The 20,049-nt window shown below is 38.6% G+C and overlaps 1 protein-coding gene across 31 annotated transcripts in view; it reads right to left on the bottom strand.

Annotated features, from left to right (window-relative positions):
- Window positions 1-20,049, bottom strand: part of LOC144293967 (uncharacterized) — a 1,010,193-nt gene that overhangs the window by 826,255 nt on the left and 163,889 nt on the right. For 30 of the 31 annotated variants that reach the window (XR_013361426.1, XR_013361408.1, XR_013361422.1 and 27 more), the window contains exons 6-8: window positions 7,990-8,065; window positions 7,490-7,699; window positions 5,434-5,555 (exon numbers count right to left, since the gene is read on the bottom strand). Coding sequence is in view for 12 of the 31 variants with exons in the window: in XM_077865474.1 (XP_077721600.1) it covers window positions 5,434-5,495 (62 nt within the window). In the remaining 19 variants the exon portion in view is untranslated. The remainder of the gene's footprint in view (window positions 1-5,433; window positions 5,556-7,489; window positions 7,700-7,989; window positions 8,066-20,049) is intronic. The other variant, XM_077865537.1, reaches the window with a different exon arrangement.

The raw sequence follows: 20,049 nt of genomic DNA, 5'->3' as shown, positions 1-20,049 counted from the left end.
TAAAATTGTACCTCTAACGTTTTTTCGATGATGAAATTCTAAATTGACTTCCATGCTTATATTCAAATAAGCACATATATCTCCAGTGCCCAGCACTGTGTCTGACTATAAAGATGCTCAGCAAAGTTTTGCTGGAGAAAAAATGAGTACAGAAACATTCAAATGTCAAATATTAATAATTTTTGGGCTATCTTCCATTTTTTATTAACCAGAACTCAGCTTTCTTCCATTAGAGGAAATCATCAGAATTGGCAATAGTTTAATTATATTTGAGAAGATATACAAAATCATAATATCTATGCTTATAAAACATGAGCCAAAAAACATCTAACGGTCTAAGTATGGCCATTCTCAACTGCCCTCTATTTCCTTTTTAAGCGCCACTTAAATGTTCCCATATTGCCAATTCCAGATATGTGTCTTAAATAAGTAATAAGATAATTAGCCCTGAAATACACACACTCAATAGGCTAACAACAAAAATAATAGAAGACCTTGAGGAAAAAATAATGCATTATAAAAAGAAATCATGAAGACCCAGTGGAGAGTAAGAAAAGCTGGCTACAGGACAGAATCAAATAAGCATGTACTGTGGTGTCCATGATTCCTCTTCAGCATGGCAATTTCTGAACAAAGCAAGGATTGTCATGGAGATCAGGAGATCTGGGATCTGGCCTAAATGTAAAACTACCCTGCTCTGAAGTCTGAGCATGTGATAGTCTCCTGTCTGAGTTTTGTTTTGTTTCCTTGCACACTGCAGACACTGAAGAAATATTTGAACCAACTTTCCTCATCTGTAAACATGATCATCTCAAAAATCCTCCTTTCCAAAACCAGCACGCAGTGATTCGAACATTCTGTTTCGCTGGCATGAAATCAGACACTAACTCCAATGAGAAGGGGGGAAAAATAAGAGGAAACTGTTGCTTCTGCATCAACTATCTCTAAAACACTAGATCCAGCCCCAAATTGACATGAAGGCTTCCTATTTTCTCTAATACTTAAATGCCTTATGTCCAAAATGTTTTACTTCACACTGAAAATTTGAATATTTTGAATTTTAAGAAACCACATGGGCTTGGTACTGTGTTCGTACTTGAGGTGCATCCTTACATGAGAACCAGTATTGGAAGCCATGTCATAGTCTAGCAATCAACAGGATAGATCAGGCTAGAGTGTCCTTAACCTCAGTTCTCTCCCATCAGCATCCCTATAGCAATCCAAACTGAGATCTTCAAGTAGCCAGCTGACTCAGTTGAGTAAGACTGACTTGGCCCAGCCACCATCTAGATCCATTTAGACCTGACCATTCAATAACTATTTCTTGTCTCCCTCCTCTGCATCTGGTACTACCTTAGGCAGTGAAGATTCAGAGCTGAACATTACTTAGCCTTTCCTTCAAATGTCATAGTCTAGTAGTTCATATACAGAAGTAAAGAGAGAAATAAAAACCATGATATATGTGCTAGGATGGGATAAGGACAGAATGTACAGTAGTTCCTACAAGAGGCATCTGAAAGTGTTTGGATGTAAGAGGAGGCAACATCTGAGATCTACATGTCAACTGGAGTAGAATAAAATGACAAAATCTTCAGAAAGAGGCACCCCTCTGATAGAACAAGAAGTCCAGTGTTGGCCAACATTCATATAGCAACAGACAATGGGGCAGTGTTTTTCTCCATCCACCTTCAGAGTCCTACCTAGGGAAGCTGCTAAATATGCAGATTTATAGGATCCTCTGCAGCCTGACTGAATCAGAATCTCTTGGGGGTGTAACCCAGAGTTCTGAATTATAAAAGTTCAAGTGAAAAAATAAAAAATAAAAAAATAAAAGTTCAAGTGATTTTGGTGAAAGCTGAGGTTTAAGAATCACTGCAATACCATGTAGCCTCTTTATAGACACGGCTGCCAACATCCAGCAGCTGAAAATGGTCACGGGTCTGCACAGGAAGATAGTCAGCAACAGAGAATCTTGAGTGTGTTCCCAGCCACTAAGTTACAGTTTTAGAACAGATTGGAGTTATGGGGGGAAAAAAAGACTGTGAACTTGAACAAATGACCAAGCCAGAACTCTAGCAAGAGGAAAATGGACCAGAGCTAGAAGATAGAGTAGGACCATGTCATAGGAATAATGAAAAAGTTTAAATGATAATTAAATCCTAAGATCAGAGACAAAATGGTACGATGAGCGATCTTTCCTGAGGGCCAAAATATTGGGCCAGGTCTGTGTCTAGGAGTCAACTGGACTCCAATGATGAAAGAAGACAATTTCTGGGGTGTCAGCGTGGCTCAGTCAGTTGAGTGTCTGCCTTTGGTTCAGGTCATGATCCTGGGATTGAGCTATAAATTGGGCTCCCTGCTCAGCAGGGTATCTGCTTCTCCCTCTGCCCCTCACCCTGCTTATGCACTCTCTCTCACTTGCTCTGTCTCTCAAATAAATAAATACAATCTAAAGAGAGAGAGAGAGAAACAAACAAACAAACAAAGAGGGCAGCCTAGGTGGCTCAGCGGTTTAGCACCGCCTTCAGCCCAGGGCCTGATCCTCCATCCTGCATGGAGCCTGCCTCTCCCTCTGCCTGTGTCTCTGCCTCTCTCTCTCTCTCTCTCTGCTCATGAATAAATAAACTTTTAAAATCTTAAAAAAAAAAAAAAGGAAACAAAGAAGATAGTTTCTGAGGCCTGATAAATCAGGCCCATATACCCTGGGAATGATAACATGGTGTGGTATGCCAGCTGATGTTATAACTTGGTATTCTAATAAAGCCATTGAAACCCTTTTGCCCTATTATCATTCTCAGTGCTTGTAGATACATAGTTCTCAATATTTGAACATTCCTGTCCTTTATAATTAAGCAGAATCTGTTCATATTCCTAATGAGAACCAAATCTCAAATTGAGGTGCCCTCCAACAGGATTTGAGACCCATTTTTCTGATATTGAGATCAACACAAGTTTGTGATTGTAATTTAGAATCACTGATCAATGCTGGCCTTTCTAGTGTAAAACAAACAAACAATCAAAATCCCTTTATTCCAAGCATTTTTTTCTGACTTAAGCTGCATTTAGAGCGTAATTAATTTCACTTGTTGTTCCTAAATGATTAGCATAGTTTCTGCAGGTCTTAGGATCAGTTGAAGGAACTATAAGCAATACTGAACAAAAAGCCCCAGCTGCGTCCTGTTATATTAATGAATCCAACACTGGTATTCATGGCTTGGTATAATAGGCTGGTTGACATTCAACCATCTCCAATACTTATGGTAGTTCTAACCGAAAGGTGTACAACAACCTCTTCAGCTGGTTTTTTTTTGTTTTGTTTTTTTTTGTTTTTTTTAAGTAAGAAAACAAAGTATAATCTATGGCATGGGCTCTGGAATCAGAAAGATTTGATTTAATCTTGCCCTGCATTGATTAACTTATGTGAACTTGGCAAGTTATTTATCTCCAAGATGCTTATCTGTAAAATGATGGTATTAATATTACCTAGCTCTCTAGCTCATTGAACTGCTTTAGAGATTGAGATAATCATATGTAAAGCATTCGGAAGAGCTCATGATAAGTTAATTATTACCATTCTTGTCCCTATTGTTATTGAGGCCACCCCAGTTTATAGGTACTATGAACTCACATACACAGGAATCATCTGTGTTTTACTGGGATATGTCTTCTTTTGATAATACAAAGTGCCCCACAGATTTCCTGTGGAACACCTATGGGAATGTTGCCCGTACTCATGACCAAGTGCAATCTATTATACTGTGGTCTTCATGATGTTCTGGCTTTCCTGCTTGGTGACCTGAGTAGTGTCAAAGGTCCATAACTTGAGACCACTGTAACTGCAGCTGGTACCAATGCTCATGCCTGGGATGCCTGAGTGTCTCAGTGATTGAACCGATGCCTTTGGCTCAAGGCATGATCTTGGGATCCTGGGATCAAGTCCTGCTTTGGGCTCCCTGCAGGAAGCCTGTTTCTCACTCTGCCTATGTCTCTGTGTCTCTCATGAATAAATATTTTTTAAAAAAAATACTCATGTGTGAACCTACAATGTTGCCCTTCAGTATTCTCAGAGCTGCAGTTCACTGAAGACCCAGTGATGTCACACTCCATCACTTTGAGCAAGTTGATTTAGTACCAGCCTCCATAGTTTCTGGTGAGAATAGTTTTTTCAACTAGTATGTGCAGCCCCACCCTTCACAGAGCTCAACTGTAAGTCTATGCACTGAGTCAAGTTAACTATTTCTGAAAGGAACTCTAAGCTATCCCTCCCATTTCAAATTCCTTTCACCAATTTCCACAAATCAGTATGTCAATAAGCCTTTATAACAGTGATTACTGGAAGAGAGTACAGTTCAGTTGTAAAAGTAGAGAATAGAGTCAAACTAACTGGGTTTAAGGGGGAAATGACAGCCGCTCTGTGCCTTGGAGTTTTTTGGGTTTCTTTTTCAGCAATAAAATTGATAAAATAATTAATCTAATCAACACAAAAATTTAGGGGCCTAAGTAAGATGAAGTAAACAAAATGCTTTAGCATGGTGCCCTGTACATAACATTGGCTCAGTAAACGGTAGACTTGGAGATTAGCTATTATTCCATTTCTGGTAGTAACATATGGATTGAGTGTTTGTGTCCCCCAACTAAGACTTCTTCCATAACCTATCAGAATCACAAATATTTCTATTCCCATAGGGATTTTTTGCCCCTCATTTTAATGTTTACTAAGTACTTGACAGCTATTGAAATAAAATCTCTTAAATTATGAGAAAATTATATGGAACTTTGTTTTTCAAAACCAATAACAAATTATATCCTATGTAAGGTTAAAACATCGGGTTTACAAAAGATGAATTCTTCATTTCTATAAACTTGCCACCCAACCAAATAGATTGACACATAGATTTCATTACAGTTTTATAACCATTGTTCCCCAGACTTATTCCCTTGTTGTAAAAATTAACCACGAAATATGTCCACATAAATATGTATTAAAGCAGCTCAACCCATAGTAATAACATTTATATATCACCTAATAATATAAAATATTATTTCACTTCTGTAATTTAAGCCTCACAACAACCATGTAAGGAAAATACAGTGGATACTGTGCCTATGTTATAGATAAAAAAAACTAACGCACAGAGAGGGGATAGGTCATTTGTACTAGTCACCCAGCTGGCAATGGTGAAGGCAGCACTTGAATCCAAGACTTTCTAAATCCTACAGTGATGCCTATTTACTGTGATACTGTTGGTAAAAATTAAGTGTTTGCTTTAATTTCGCCATATTGTATTTTGATATGCCAGTCCACTACCCTCCAAATCTTCCCAATTCACTTACTAAACATTTAAAAAGAATTCATTCCACCACGTACTACAATACGATGCCAAGTATCATCAATTCCTTCTCCTTCTCTGACCTCTCTTTTGAGCTTCTTACCTGAGAAAGATTGTGGACAAAGAGAATCCAGAAAGCAGTTTAGGAAAAGAGTCAGGAACCATGGATCACCACTGAATTCACCAGAGACTGGCCACACTGGGTTTTGTGAGGCTCTGGGGGACCTATGGGAAAACATTAAATTGAGAATAAGAACTATGGCTGAATTTCAGATTGTGATCTCTTTCTTCTTCCTTCTCCACCATAGGTTCTCAATTCTAGTTGTACCTTAGAAATACCTGAGGAGCTTTCCATATTCCCAAAGCCTGAGCCCCACCCAGGCCAATTAAATCAGAATCTATGGAGGAGAGACCAGGATGTGAACAAGTTATAAAAACTTACAGGTGCTTCCAAGGTGCAGCCAGGGTTTGAGAACCAGGCAGTAGGCTAACTTCACAACTCAAAGGCAAGGCTACATTGGGAAACAACAGTGGCTCTTAGGATAAGCACTCACTTCTATTATGGAGAAGGGCAAAGACCATGAAAGAACTGCTGTGCCTGGTCCCTGGAAGAACTGGAATCTGGGTCAAAAGACAGTCAGATCCAGAGTCAATGTACCAGCCCTGGCAGCAAATGCTAAAATAATACAGTGAAAATTTTTTATCTCACCCGGGGTAAGCCTCCATTCCTATATGTTGCCTGAGTTCTTTCTGCGCAGAAAGATTACTCCCAATTTTCATTGTGCCTTCTATGACAGTGATGTTAATGTTAGGGGTTTGGGGTTTTTTTTAGGATGATTCTTCATTACAAAAAAAAAAATCATTCAAAATTCACTCTTTTTAAAAAAAAAAGATTTTATTTATTTATTCATGAGAGACACAGAGAGGCAGAGACATAGGCAGAGGGAGAAGCAGGCTCCATGCAGGGAACCCAATATGGGACTTGATTCCAGGACCCCACGATCACGCCCTGGACTGAAGGCAGATGCTCAACCACTGAGCTACCCAGGTGCCCCTCAAAATTCACTCTTTAGAAAGGAATCCAGAAATATAAAACCTAACATTTTATCCCCATATACATATATATATATATATCCTTTTTTTACTCTCTGAAATTTCTTTCAAACCTGGATGATTTTGTGAGGTAAAATCTAACAACAGTCTTAATTATAGGTATTAAATGTTAGGGAAATAAATATAACAAGAAAAAATAAATATAACAAGAAAAATACATTTCACATTTGTTATATAGTATGTTTAATTTATAACTCCAATCCTCTCATTGTCATAACTGCTGATATTTATAATATACTTAAGGTCTCAGCATTTATCAACCTTTCTTTAAACTTAAGTGACCCATTGTTTTTTGCACCATAACTCACATATAAGAAAAATCCTAAATTTGTCCTTGATTTATATGACTAAAAATATTTTTCAATGTGAAATCATTCTTTATGTGTTTGCAGTATATTTCAGATGAAGATGTAGTTTTTTTGCCACTATTCTGAACTTCTCCCATCTGCCCTGATAAAAATACAAGTTATAGATTCAAGAATCTCCATAGGAATTCTTTAACTCTGTATCAACAGACAAAGAAATCATTCTTGAAATACATCTGATGACATGATAGACTGGTAAAGTCAAATCTCTCCAGAAGCAAAAATTAACTATGATTACTTGATGTAAGACATCACTCAAACCAATCAAATGTTATTTTGGGAAATCATAAATTTATATCCAGCGTCAGTTTGTCACTCATTAAGTTCTTATAAGAATGATTAGGAAATTATCTTAATAAGTAAACGTTAGTCTTAACCTCTTCTTAGTTTGATGGCTTAAAAATATAAGTTTATATCAATCCATTGAGTCTCACTAAAAGTCTCTGCCTGCTTGGAGAGTTATTTATTGTATTATTAGTAAAATTTATCCAAGGTGAAAGAGAAAATTCTTGCATTGCTCCATTATGCAACAAATCTACCTATAACATGTTAGCAAAGCCTTTAAAATATGGTTCTACAGTAAATATTAATAAATATTGACCAAGTAGATACTATGTTCCAGGCACTGTGTGAGATGCTGGGAATATACGAAAACCTCATTATCGAAAAGTGTTCCCCTACACAAAAACTCCGGGAGCAGATTGCAGTCTTGCCAAGGTGTCGTTCTAGTGACTGACATGGATCACCACCTCCAGCAGTCAACAGTGACAGCAGGCAAAGCAGCTTAACAGGGAGTTACTGATTTTGCAGCTGTATTTTGCTTGTCGCTCCTTTGAAAGATGCTTACTTTGAAGATCCTGATCGTGTGGAAGAGAGGAAGCACGATATAACCTATAAATTAAGGAACAGAGAGATTTTAGGGCCACAAATAAATCACCTTGCCAGTAACTCAAAGAGATCACAGGGGAGGTAAACAGAATGAAGAAAATACAAAAAAGGTTCCATGACTTGATGATAAAGGAGTCAATTTCTTCTCCAATAAACATTTTTTAAAGCACTGCAGCAAGAAGAGAACTGAATAGTCTCCCTCTCACCCCTTGTGGAAAGGAAGAAAGATCCAGTCAGAGGAACTTGTCCCAGCTCTTTGAGGTACCACAAGGAATAGTTCTGGTAACAACTACCTTTTAAGGAAAAGTATGTGCTTCTCAGATCTGCTTCCAAAGTACTAATCAGTACTCTCTTCCACCCTTACTAAACCTAAAGAAAAACAAATTTCAGATACGTTACTGGTCATGTATCAATTCCTAGAACTGAGAATAACAAATTTTCTTAGGTTGACTATTCCTCAGGATTATGCAGAATGTGTGTATGAGTCTCTGGGTTTTATATCTGCAGAGATTTCCTCATTTTCACAAAAATCATGAAATAAGATGGTGATATAACTTACATTTCCTCCAATTTGTTACATTTTAAATATTTTGAACATGAAGACAATGAGGCATTGGTCATAGAAATTGTCTAAAAAGAGGACCATGTTAATGACTCTTAATTTAGCCTAATCCACCTAAATTATAGTAAAATCTCATTTAATTAGACTTCATTAATTTTAAATGTGACAAAACAACATGACATTTGGCTGAAGTTGATTTGTTGACTTCTAGATATAGATTTGAATATCAGTTTATCACTTATATAAAAATTGGTTAAACTCTCTTTACTTATCTGGAAAATGGGAATAGTCTCTTATCCATTTTTACTTTTTCTAATCACCCATACTGTTAACACTCTATTGCAATCTATGAACACCTTGTGCACAAAATCATACAAAAGCCTCCGGTTAGAGCCTTCTGCCACCATTCTTGCCCACCTACCCCCTCAAAATTATAGGCTATTATTTACACAGGGGCCATAGTGATATCAAAAATCTAAGTCAGAGAATATTACCCCTTTGTTTAAAACTCTGCAATGACTTCTTACTTTACTCAGTGAAATTCAAACTCCTTCCCATGGCTGACAAGGCCTACCTGAACTCCCTGCCCACACCACTTCCCCAACCTCATCATTTTTTCCAGCTTAGTGAGATGTGACTAAGATTGCACATATTTAAGATGTACAGTGTGGTGTTTTCATATAGATATACATTTGGAGGTGATTACATTTTGAAATGATTAATGAAGCTAATTTAAAAATCCATTACCTCACATGGTTACCTCTTTTCTTTGTGTGTGTGTGTGTATGTGTGTGAGAGAGAGAGAGAGAGATGAAGGCTTAAGGTTTACTTTTTTAGCAAGTTTCAAGAATACAACACATTATTATTAACTAGTCACTATGCTGTACATTAGGTCTCCAGAACTTATTCATCTTATATCTGAAAGTTTATGCCCTTTCACCAGCATCTTGGTATTTCCCCTACCCTACGGCCCCTAGTAACAACCATTCTGCCCTGAGTTTTACTTTTGTAGATTATTTCACTCAGATTAATATTCTCCATTTTTGTCCATATTGTCACTGATACAATTTCCTTTTTATTAAGGGTGAATAATATTCCTCTGTGTGTGTGTGTATCTATCTCCCAAATGTCCATTTATGGATGATGAGTGGATAAGATACACACACACACACACACACACACACACATATATTTACATGTCAGTTTCATTTGAGATCTAAGAAGATCCTGCCCTTAATAAATGTGGTTAATTATATAATAGCTGGTACAAAAGTCCTACTAATTTGGTATTAAGAGTTATAAACTTAAAAATCACAAAAGCTAGGTGTGGTGATTTTAAATATGGCCCCAGATTCTTTCACATTTCTTTTTATTTATTTTTTAAATTTTTTATTGGAGTTCAATTTGCCAACATATAGCATAACACCCATTGCTCATCCCATCAAGTGCCCCCCTCAGTGCCCATCACCCAGTCACCCCTACCCGCCATCCACCTCCCTTTCTACCACACCTTGTTCGTTTCCCAGAGTTAGGAGTCTCTCATGTTCTGTCTCCCTTTCTGATATTTCCCACTTCTTTGACATTTCTTACATTGGGTGGGTCTACCTCTCCTTTATTTGAATCTGGGCAAACTTAAGACATTTACTTAGGGAGCTAAGTCACTATAGATGATGAGGCTTCCACCTCATTCTCTAGGAAAACGCACTGGGATTAAGCTAAGCACCATGTAAAAATTTTGACCACTCCAAGATCTCTGGTGAAGAGGACACATGTAAGAGCTCTCATCAACAGCTAAGTTTGCTGCTGCTGACCAGCATTAAGCATCAGGTGTCTTGGATCTCCAACCCAGTCAAACCCACAGATGACCACAGCCCTGGCTGACATCTAACAAAAACCGCAAAAGAAACCCCAAGGGAAAACTATCCAAGCAAGCCCTTCCAAAATCTCTGACCCACAAAACAGCATAAGCTCAAATAGTTGTGGTGTTACACTTCTAAGCTTGGAATCAATGTATTACAAGGTAATAGAGAATCTTACATGAAGAAATGTCAAAATTGACTTTCTTGTCACATACTATTTTCACCTGTATTGTTCTGACTCTACTTGCCATGTGGTAAGAAAATGATTCATGTAAAATTTGGCCATGTATAACATTGACTTTGATTCACATAAAAGGATAAAAAAATATTAAAAATGGGAAGTGTTGATTTAGGGCCTCCTAAAAATGGAGCCCAGGGAGATTGTGGCTCATGAGGAGCACTGAGAGCAGGGTGGTCAAATCACAGGACTGTGCGCCAAGTCCAGCCCACTTCCTCTTTTGTATAAAATAAAATAAATATGGCCCACAATGCCTAAAAGGTTTACTGGCTTAACCTTCACCAGAGAAGTTTGCCAATACCTGAGTTAGAAAATGGCAAAATTGAAATAGGAACTTAATTCCTCTAATTCATAGACCAGTATTCTTATTCTCATATGCTGCCTGATAAGAATGTTTCATTAACATCAGCATATTTTAATGAGCTTATTTCATGATTCTATGAGTTTAATTTATATCAGTACTTCTTAAATTTTCTAGGAGCTTTCTCTTTTTGTTTTTTTTTTGGGGGGGGGAGACCGTTGTTTTCGTACTTTTAGTTTTGCTTTTGAAAAGAGAGGTGTTAGTCATAAGAGGGTAAATTATATTATTCAAGGTCTTCTGTGATACTATCAGAGAGGAAAAGAGAAGAGAACTGATATCCTGGATTAGGGGTCAGCAAACTTTTTCTCTAAGGGTCAGACTATTTTTGGCTTTGCAAACCACATAGTATGTGTCACAAATACTCCACACTACTTTATAACACAAAAGCAGCCACAGACAAGGCTTAAATAAATGGGCATGGCTGTGTCCAGAAAGACTTTATTTGCCAAAGCAAGTGGTGGGCTAGAGTGGGCCTCCAGGCCTAGTTTACCAACCTCTGTCTCAGATAATCTGGGGACATATGAATGTGTAAGAATGCAATGCTGCTGTTTACAGTAAGCTCGTGGGTACAAATTCAACCGAGAGAAGTAGGGGAATATCAAACGTGACATTCATGTAACAACAATATTTTGCCTGTGTACTACATGTTTTGTTCCCTATAGTTTAAAATAATACTTAATATCCAGACTGGGCATACTATTAAATTAGATTTGAGTGAATATTACCAACTGTAAGTTAAATTTCAGTCTTTATTAGTACAGCTTGAAAGTCTTAATATTTTTACAGTTGATTTATTTCCCCAAGAAATAAAAGGAGACCATTCTAGATGTCAACAGCCCACTAAACAGCTACATCCTAACTGTAGAATCCTAAAATGGGGTCTGTTTTCACTCCGTTGCCAAAGTTTCGTGAACACAGTCTTCTCAGACAGTGTGAGATTTTTTCTTGCTAGTTTGTAGAACCTATGAAGTTCTCCCAATACCAAAAACAAAAACCAAAGAAAACAAAAAAAAAACAAAAACAAAAAACAACAACAACAAAAAAAAAAAAACAAAAAAATAAGACTTATTCTTACCAATTAGTAGAGGACATTCCACTTTCAAAGAGAGAGAATTTCTAACTTCCACAGGACTTTACACCATCATATATTTCCTAGATATGTTGTCACCCACATAAAAAAGGCCCGATGCCATCTAACTGCAAACCACTCTGGGACAAAGAGGATAAGGTGAGGAAGACAGTAACCCAGTCTCCATCACACTTGGTTGAAGGAGATATTAAAGTAGACTTTTAGAAAACACAGAGTATGCTTTATTTTTCAACTTAAGGTAAATGCCTACTTGAACAAAAAATAACAAAATTTTTTCCAGTGCTAAAAGCAAATAAGTGGATTTTCCAGAGTTTCAAAAAGAAAAAGAGGATTTCCTTTGTGCCTAAGATATATATAGATCTCAAAAAGATTTTTTAAAAATGCACTGATAAAGTAAGAAACCAATCAACTACAAATTCATAGTAATGTTAATTACATTATTATATAAGTGTGTATATGTAATAATAACTATGAAAAGCAAACTAAAAACACAATATTACTTTCAACCACTTCAGTTTAAAGAATAGGAGATTTTGAAGTGTTTGCTTTGAAAACTCATAGAATTATCCACATGTGAAAAATCCAAAATTGCTGTAAAGTGTAAAAATTATCCTTTTCTCCACCTACAGGTAAGTCAAAATTGCTGTGCAAATTTTCTTCAAACTTCTTGAAAAGTAATTATCCGGAAAGGAAAATCTCTGAAGCTCCACAGTGAAAACTTGAGAGACAGAAGAAGACTTCCTGGTGCCTGCATCTACAGAGCACAGGCAAAACAGACCACCCGCCCTGCGTGTGCACACACACACATGCTATACACACATACTCTCTACAGCATGTTTATTAACTCATTCAACACAACTTTATTGGGTGTCATGTTCATTAATTCTATATGATGTTACATGTATGAACATGTGTACGTTATGTGAACGTAACCTTATGTATGAATATATCTGTGAAAGCAAAGCCAAGAGAAAGGCCTTACCTGTAAAGAGGACATATGCAGGTAAGATGACACCTTACCATGAAAGGACACCAGAAATTATCCTCTGAAGCAGGTTATACATGCACCATTCTTCTCTACACCTTTCAAATCAACATTTTAAAAAGATATATTTATTTATTTAAGAGAGTAAGAAAACACAAGTGGGGGAAGGACAGAGAAGAACCTCAAGCAGTCTCCCACTGAGCATGGAACCCCACAACCAATGAGATCTTGACCTGAGTCAAAATCACGAGTCAGATGCTTAACCGACTAAGCTACCCAGGGAACCCTCAATTCAACATTTCAACGTGAAATTATATGAAAATATTTCTGAAGTTGCAGGGAAGACTGCTTAAATTTGTGTTTTTTCAGGTTGTAATTTGCAGTGCAACCGCACCACTGTTTTCACTGGTAAAGTAAGAGGAAGAGAGCTGGCCATTCACTTTTCTCCTTAAGGTCTGACAAACTTCTACTTCAACAGCCCTTTCATATTCATGAGAAAAGATACCAAATTAGAGTACTAGGGGTGAGATCCTGCTCATGTGGGAGGCAATTCACACATTAGAGATAAGGACTGCTCTTGTCAGAGCGACCCAGCAATCTCCAGCCTCACAGGCCACCATGTTTGTTTGAGTTAGCAGGTAGATCATAAGGATACAAGTAGGAAAAATCCAACATGGTAGAACGATAAGCAGCAACTTCTGCAAAGATGAAAACACCCTAGTAATTACAAAAGTCAGACCCTAGATTTCCAAACTAATAGAGATCCAGTCTTAATTCTGATTTAGAAATATGCACACATTTTAGAAGTTATTTCCCAAGAGAAGCAAGCAGGAAAAAAAAAATACCTCTGGGTCCTAGGAATTAAGAAAAAACAGTTTAGTTTTTAAACTGTCAGAATAATACCTTACAGAATGCAAGATGGGGGAGGGGATAAAAGAACATTCCCTCCTCCATTGCTGCTCCCAGGGAGACCAACCCTTCCCTTACTAAGAGGAAATGGCCCACTGTGAAAACACAGGGCCAACCATGAAGCTGAAGAACCAAACAGACCTGACTACTTAAGATCCAAAAGTCTCCCCAAAAGAGCACTGAAAAGAGGGGAACCTGGGGAGTCCAGAAAAGCATCAGAAACTGTCCAGGCTTGGGACACCTGGGTGGCTCAGCAGTTAAGCGTCTGCCTTTAGCTCAGAGCATGATCCTGGGATACGGGATCGAGTCCCACATTGGGCTCCCTACATTGAGCTTGCTTCTCCCTCTGCCTGTGTCTCTGCCTCTCTGTGTGTGTGTCTCTCATGAATAAATAAATAAAATCTTTTAAAAAACAAAAAAAGTTTCCAGGCTTGGAAGCAATTGCTTTGCCACCTTTAGCTCCAAGCTTCTTGCAATACCTGACTTCATACACCAAGATCCCTTTATCCTGTCCTTTAGAGCTAGCACCAGACCACGTCTGCTCACCTGGTCATCCTTTATTCCCGCCTAATCAGCTCATGACGTCATTGCAGATGGCCAGACAAGGCTCCCTTCTGGGCACTGAAGGAATAAGCTCAGACACACCACCCATGAGATATGCCACTTTGGTATATTGCTTATTTTGAACTGAAAGATACTCAGAAACAGCAAATGCAGAGAGGCTGTCTCTCAACCTGTCTTATCTGCCTAAAGGTTTCTCCAAAAGGAATTCAATTGTTGTAAATCCCCTCCCTAGGAGTTTACTCACCGGGGGAAGATTGATTCTGGTCACAGAAGAGACTAGATGTTGACACCACCCCCTGACAAACTGTCACAAACTACCAGACCTCCTATTTATTCCAAGGGTCCATTCATCTTTGTTAAGTGGCCTAGATTCCCACTAGCTCACATTTTGGGGAGGATTTTTATTTTTCCCTGTGATTCCCCCCATGTATGTAATGTTAAAAATGAATAAATACAATAGAGCTTTTTTTCTCTTATTAACCTGCTTGTGTTTTATTTATTTCCCGGACCCTGCTATCAAACCTCAGAGAGTAGAGGAAAAAACTTTGTTCCCCTACACAATTTCCTCTCAGCACCATCTCATCTCTGCCAGGCTGCAGGCTGCCCAACACAGGCACTTCAGAAGGAAATTGTAAAAGAGGATGAAAATGGCCTTTAATATCTTGAGCAAGATGATAACTTCTTGATAGGTTGCGCCATAATGGCACTTTTGTTAAATCGTAAGCATCTCAACGTCACATTCATTTGAAGAAGCCTTTGCCAGAAAATCATCATGATCATCCTAATGATAGTGGCATACAGGGATTTGTTCCATTACCAAAGGATGGGAATCCTTTACCAAAAGTAAGCCGTGTCTCTAAGGCACTCCTGAGCCTCTGCGCAGGTCAGCTGCCAGTTCACCTTGACTCAGGAGCCAGGGCCCAGGCAGCTAGAGCCTTCTATGCCTCAAATCAGAGGGTGCTGGGAGTTTGGCCTTTACCAGACCACCCCACGCCCACTTTCCCCAGCAGAGGTTGCTGAGAGCAAAAACCACCCGGCTCAGCCATCACAACTGGTCCACAGCCAAGTTGGCTGAAACTTGCCTATACCATACCCAGTATGGCTAACAAGAACCTTTGTTCCTAGTACATTTGATCATCAAAATAGCATTGCCTTTCCCCCTAGAGAAATGTAATTTTGTCTCTATTACAAGTAGTTTGATGTGTGGTAATCGAAGGGAGACACATTTTAAATTTGAGCTTTATGTTGTGACTAACATTAATTTAAATACCCTACATCAAAGGGCTGTGCTATTTCTCCAAACTGCTTTAAAACCCACCATGATTTTTTGTTGTTTCAAAAACCCACAGTGCAATCTGCAATGCATTATAAATTTTGAGCACAGAATCTTATCTATATTTTCTTGTGCATTCCAAAACCCCCCAAAATACTGATCAGAGACAGTTCCCACATTCCAAGACTAGTGCCACAAGCTTGCTGCAAGTTGAGAGAGAAAAGATTGAAAGTAACAGATGTTTGAGTTGCCTAGTCTTGTTATTTTCAAGACTTCATCAACAATGCAAAGTTTTAAATTAGAAATGTACTATAGTTCTATTGTTCCCTATGGAAATTTCTAACTAAAACCAGAGTCTAAGAATTCATTGTCAAACAAAAATTCTAACTTTGCTTTTAAGAGGGTGAAAAAAGTAACCTCTCCGAAGGGAAGAAAGTTCAGTCTGATGAGTCCCCCCATACACACACTCCAGTCAGCACCACTTAGGGGAGCAGGATTCAATGAGTGGCAACGGTTCTCCCACTTCTCGCAGACTTGGTGACTCCATGGGGTGGGCGCCCTGGGCTCCCACTGTCCCAAAGGGAGGCCGTGGGGGATGCTCACAGCCCCACTACAGTGAGAAAGTTTTGTGGGTCTGTTCTCACTACACTCAGGATGGTTCCACATGCGGTATCCCAACTTGGTTCAAAGAGCAGAGAGCTTCAGAAGCCTCTCCAGAGAAGGTTTGCCTGCATCAACTCCCCCATCCATACTGCTCATCCCCTGCTAGGTTTTGTGCAACCGGGAAGGAAAGTTATTAGCTCCCTCCTGGACTCAAAGGGAAGTGTGAGCAAAGTCCATTGTTTGCCCTCAAATCTGCATCCCTGGTGGCTGTTGGTTCACATATTAGCCTACTTCAAAGAGACAGCAACACAGGGCTTAAATTATACAGGATTTCAGAAGAGCTCAGATCCAGGGTTTCTAGCTGAGGATAGACCAACCAGTGAAACTGATAAAGCACTGACAGTTTAAATTGAATAAAGATTTATAGAAGGAAGTCAATATATTGTTGTCATTATTGTTGTTCCTAAAATCCTTTTGTCCTTTTATCCCAACCCTTGCATAAAAACACTCCTGACTACTCTAGCCCACAATGATCCCTCTGTTCTCTAAACTCTTAAAAAAATACGTATGGTATCTGTTGCCAACTAAGCACTTTATTATATACCCACCTGTATTACTGTCTGTATTATATTTTTAATACTGACTCCCTAAATTGATTTTGAGTGTCTCAAGGGCAGACAAAATGTCTTACACTTACTACCGAGGACCTATCATGGAGATAGTGGGGATGGGAGAATCCAAGAGAACCATTTGGCATAAGCTTCATATTCAAAAACAAGACTCAAATTTAGATTTTTGATGATATCTCCAAATGAGATTATACCTAGACTTTCATAGACATACTGGCAAGAGTTTTAAAAAGAAGCATTCCATCCAACAACTTTAAATTCATCACAGTTTCTATGATCCTTTTTTGGCATTACTTTATTTTTTAATATCCCAGGAGCCTCAGGGAGAGAGAGAGAGAGAGAGAGACAGAGAGACAGAGAGATGGCTCAGTTTGCCTCAGATTTTCTGTATTTTCTGACACCGTGTTACAAAAAATATGCTCCGAAAATATTCTTTAAGGGTCAACAGACAATCTGTGGCCAGAAAGAGAAAAGTACGAACCTGGCATGGCACTTTCTTATGCCACAACCAGAAGTCTGAGACCCAGTGCCACTGAAAAGGGCCCTAGGTAGGCTGGCTAGAGTCCATCTCCAAAGTGATTTTGTCTTCAGGGCCCTCTGTCCTTCCATCCTTCTGTAGGGAGGAAAATATTATCAAAAGAGGGAGGATGCCTTCTTCTTTTTTAATGAGGTACCCTCTAGAAACTTGGAGATAAGGTGGCCTTTCTAAGTTTAAACCAGCAGAATCCAGAGACAATGGCTATGCTTACTTAACCAGCTGTGAGAGACAGTCATACAGGAGACTGTCATGCATGGACATGGGGATCTAAAAATCCCAGAACTCCCAATCAACGTAGTCTCTCGAGGTAATCTCAGGGAAGCAGGACTAGAATGTAATTGTAGCGTTCAAAATAACACATATTCTTAGAAGAAACATAGTGTGAAGCAAGTGTATGAGTAGTAAAGGGAAACACAAATTTGTCATGAGTTCATTGTGTAAGTTCATTTGTAAAGAGACTCCAGGGCAGCTGGTAATCTTCTGGTGACATGTCCAAAACTGCCCTTGGATCTCTTAGGTACCTCTTTCTGCTCCATTCTTGATTTTAGCTGATGTGGTAAACATTAGTCCTGTTTGCCAAATCTTTCTGGCTCTCTGCCTTCTGGAACTTTATAGAAAGCCATTCCCTCCTTCTTCTTTGCAGCTAGGCATGGTCTTGTAACTTGTGTTTCAGTCAATGAACTGTGAGTGATATAAGAACCGGTGAACAATTCACCACATCTCCATTGTCCTGCCTGGCCTAACACAGACCATAAAGGGCAGAGATGAAGCATTCCTCTTCCTGGGCCCTGAGTGAGAATGAGAGAACTTCCTCGCTGACTGGTGGTGACTATTCGCTATGAGGAAAAAAATAAACCTTTATTATTTCAAACCACGGAAATCTTAAGATTACTTTTACTACAGTATAATCTACCCTGTTCTGATTGATACGTGCAGGGAAGAGCTAAAATGGTTAATCTGCTACATCCCCAAACTGAAGTAACTTTGGCAGTTACACTATTACATACCAGGGGATTGTAGAAGCCTCCGAATAAGAAAGGCTCATCTTGTCACAGCATCCACTGGACTCGTTAATTTAAATGTTATTTTTATACTTGAAAGCTCCTAAGAGAGTAAGATCTTAAATGTTCTCACTACAAAAAAAAAAAAAAAATAGTAATTATGTGACGTGATGGAGGTGTTAACTAATGCTAGGCTAGTAATCACTTTGCAATAGAAAAGTGTATCAAATCAACACACCATAAAGTTTAAACTTATACAATGTTATATAACATTGTATATCCCAATAAAGCAGGAAAAAATTAAGCAAGTGTTTAGTGGAAAAAGAAATGAAATGTTATTTTTGTGTTAAAATAAACATACACAGACAAGTGCAAAGTCTCATACATTTTTAAGAGAAAATAGAAAATATCAAAGAATTTCGGAAGCATAGGTTTAGGGATGAAACAAGGAAATTAGAGCAGAAAAGGGACCTTTGAGAGGAATTTTGAGAGCCTCAGTGAACAGAAGAGGAAACTGAGATGCAGAGAATCTACATGATTCATCCAAAGTCTCCAGCCACTTAATGCAGTCCTGGTAAGCTGATTCCAGTTCAATACTCTTTGCCACACCTCGAGTGTGTAAGATAATGATTTTCCTAGTATTCTCAACGACACAGGGAAGAAAGAGATTTTTGTGCAAAAACCAGGCATCTTATCTTGTCTTCACTGTTCACTTGCAAGTGATTCCTCAGGTTGGTGGCAATAAGGTGCCCAGGAGATAGCAATGGGGTGACCCACTATTAAACTGTCACTTGTTTATAGAGAGATCTAATATTCTGTTTTCCTTTCCCAATTCCTCACTTTATCTAGGTGGACAGGTTTTAAAAATAGAGTTGTCTTCCCCCAAGGTCCAAAATTTTCCAGTTTTTGATCTTTATTTTTTTAAGATTGATTGATTGATTTGAAAGAGAGAGAGAGAGAGAGCATGTGAGGGAGAGGCAGAGGGAGAGGGAAAATCTTAAGCAGACACTGCTGAGCGCAGAGCCTGACAAGGGGCTTTATCCCAGGACCCTGAGATCATGACCTAAGCAAAACCAAGAGTCAGATGTTGAACCAACTGAGCCACCCAGGCACCCCACAGCTTTTGGCTTTTGATCTTTATAATCTAATCAATTATCTGCACTTTGAGATAATTAAATATAATGAACTATTTAAAAAATACATATATATATATGGGGTATATGTATATACCCCATATTTATTTTTTTAAGATTTTATTTATTCATCGGGGCGGGGGGGCAGAGACAGGCAGAGGAAGAAGCAGGCTACATGGAGGGAGCTCGACGTGGCATTCGATCCCAGGTCTCCAGGATCACGCCCTGGGCTGAAGGTGGCATTAAACCGCTGAGCCACCTGGGCTGCCCTATATATATATATATAAATATGGTACGTGGGTGGCTCAATCAACGAAGCATCTGCCTTCAGCTCAGGTCATGATTCTAGGGTCCTGGGATCAAGTCCCTCATCAGACTCCCTGCTCAGTGGAGAGTCTGCTTCTCCCTCTCCCTCTGTCCCTCCACCCTCACTCTCAGTCTTCTGGAGAAATAATACTTAAGATAACTTGGTTTGAAACTCTAGAAGCAATGATATGAGCACTGGGTGTTATACTATATGTTTGTAAATTGAATTTAAATAAAATTTTGAAAAAAAGAAATTCTAGAAGCAACCTAATTAACATTCTTTGCATCTATAAAATCAGCTT

Source organism: Canis aureus, chromosome 2, assembly GCF_053574225.1.
Source record: "Canis aureus isolate CA01 chromosome 2, VMU_Caureus_v.1.0, whole genome shotgun sequence".
NCBI classification, from domain to species: Eukaryota; Metazoa; Chordata; class Mammalia; order Carnivora; family Canidae; genus Canis; species Canis aureus.
This window is presented reverse-complemented; position numbering and strand designations above follow the sequence as displayed.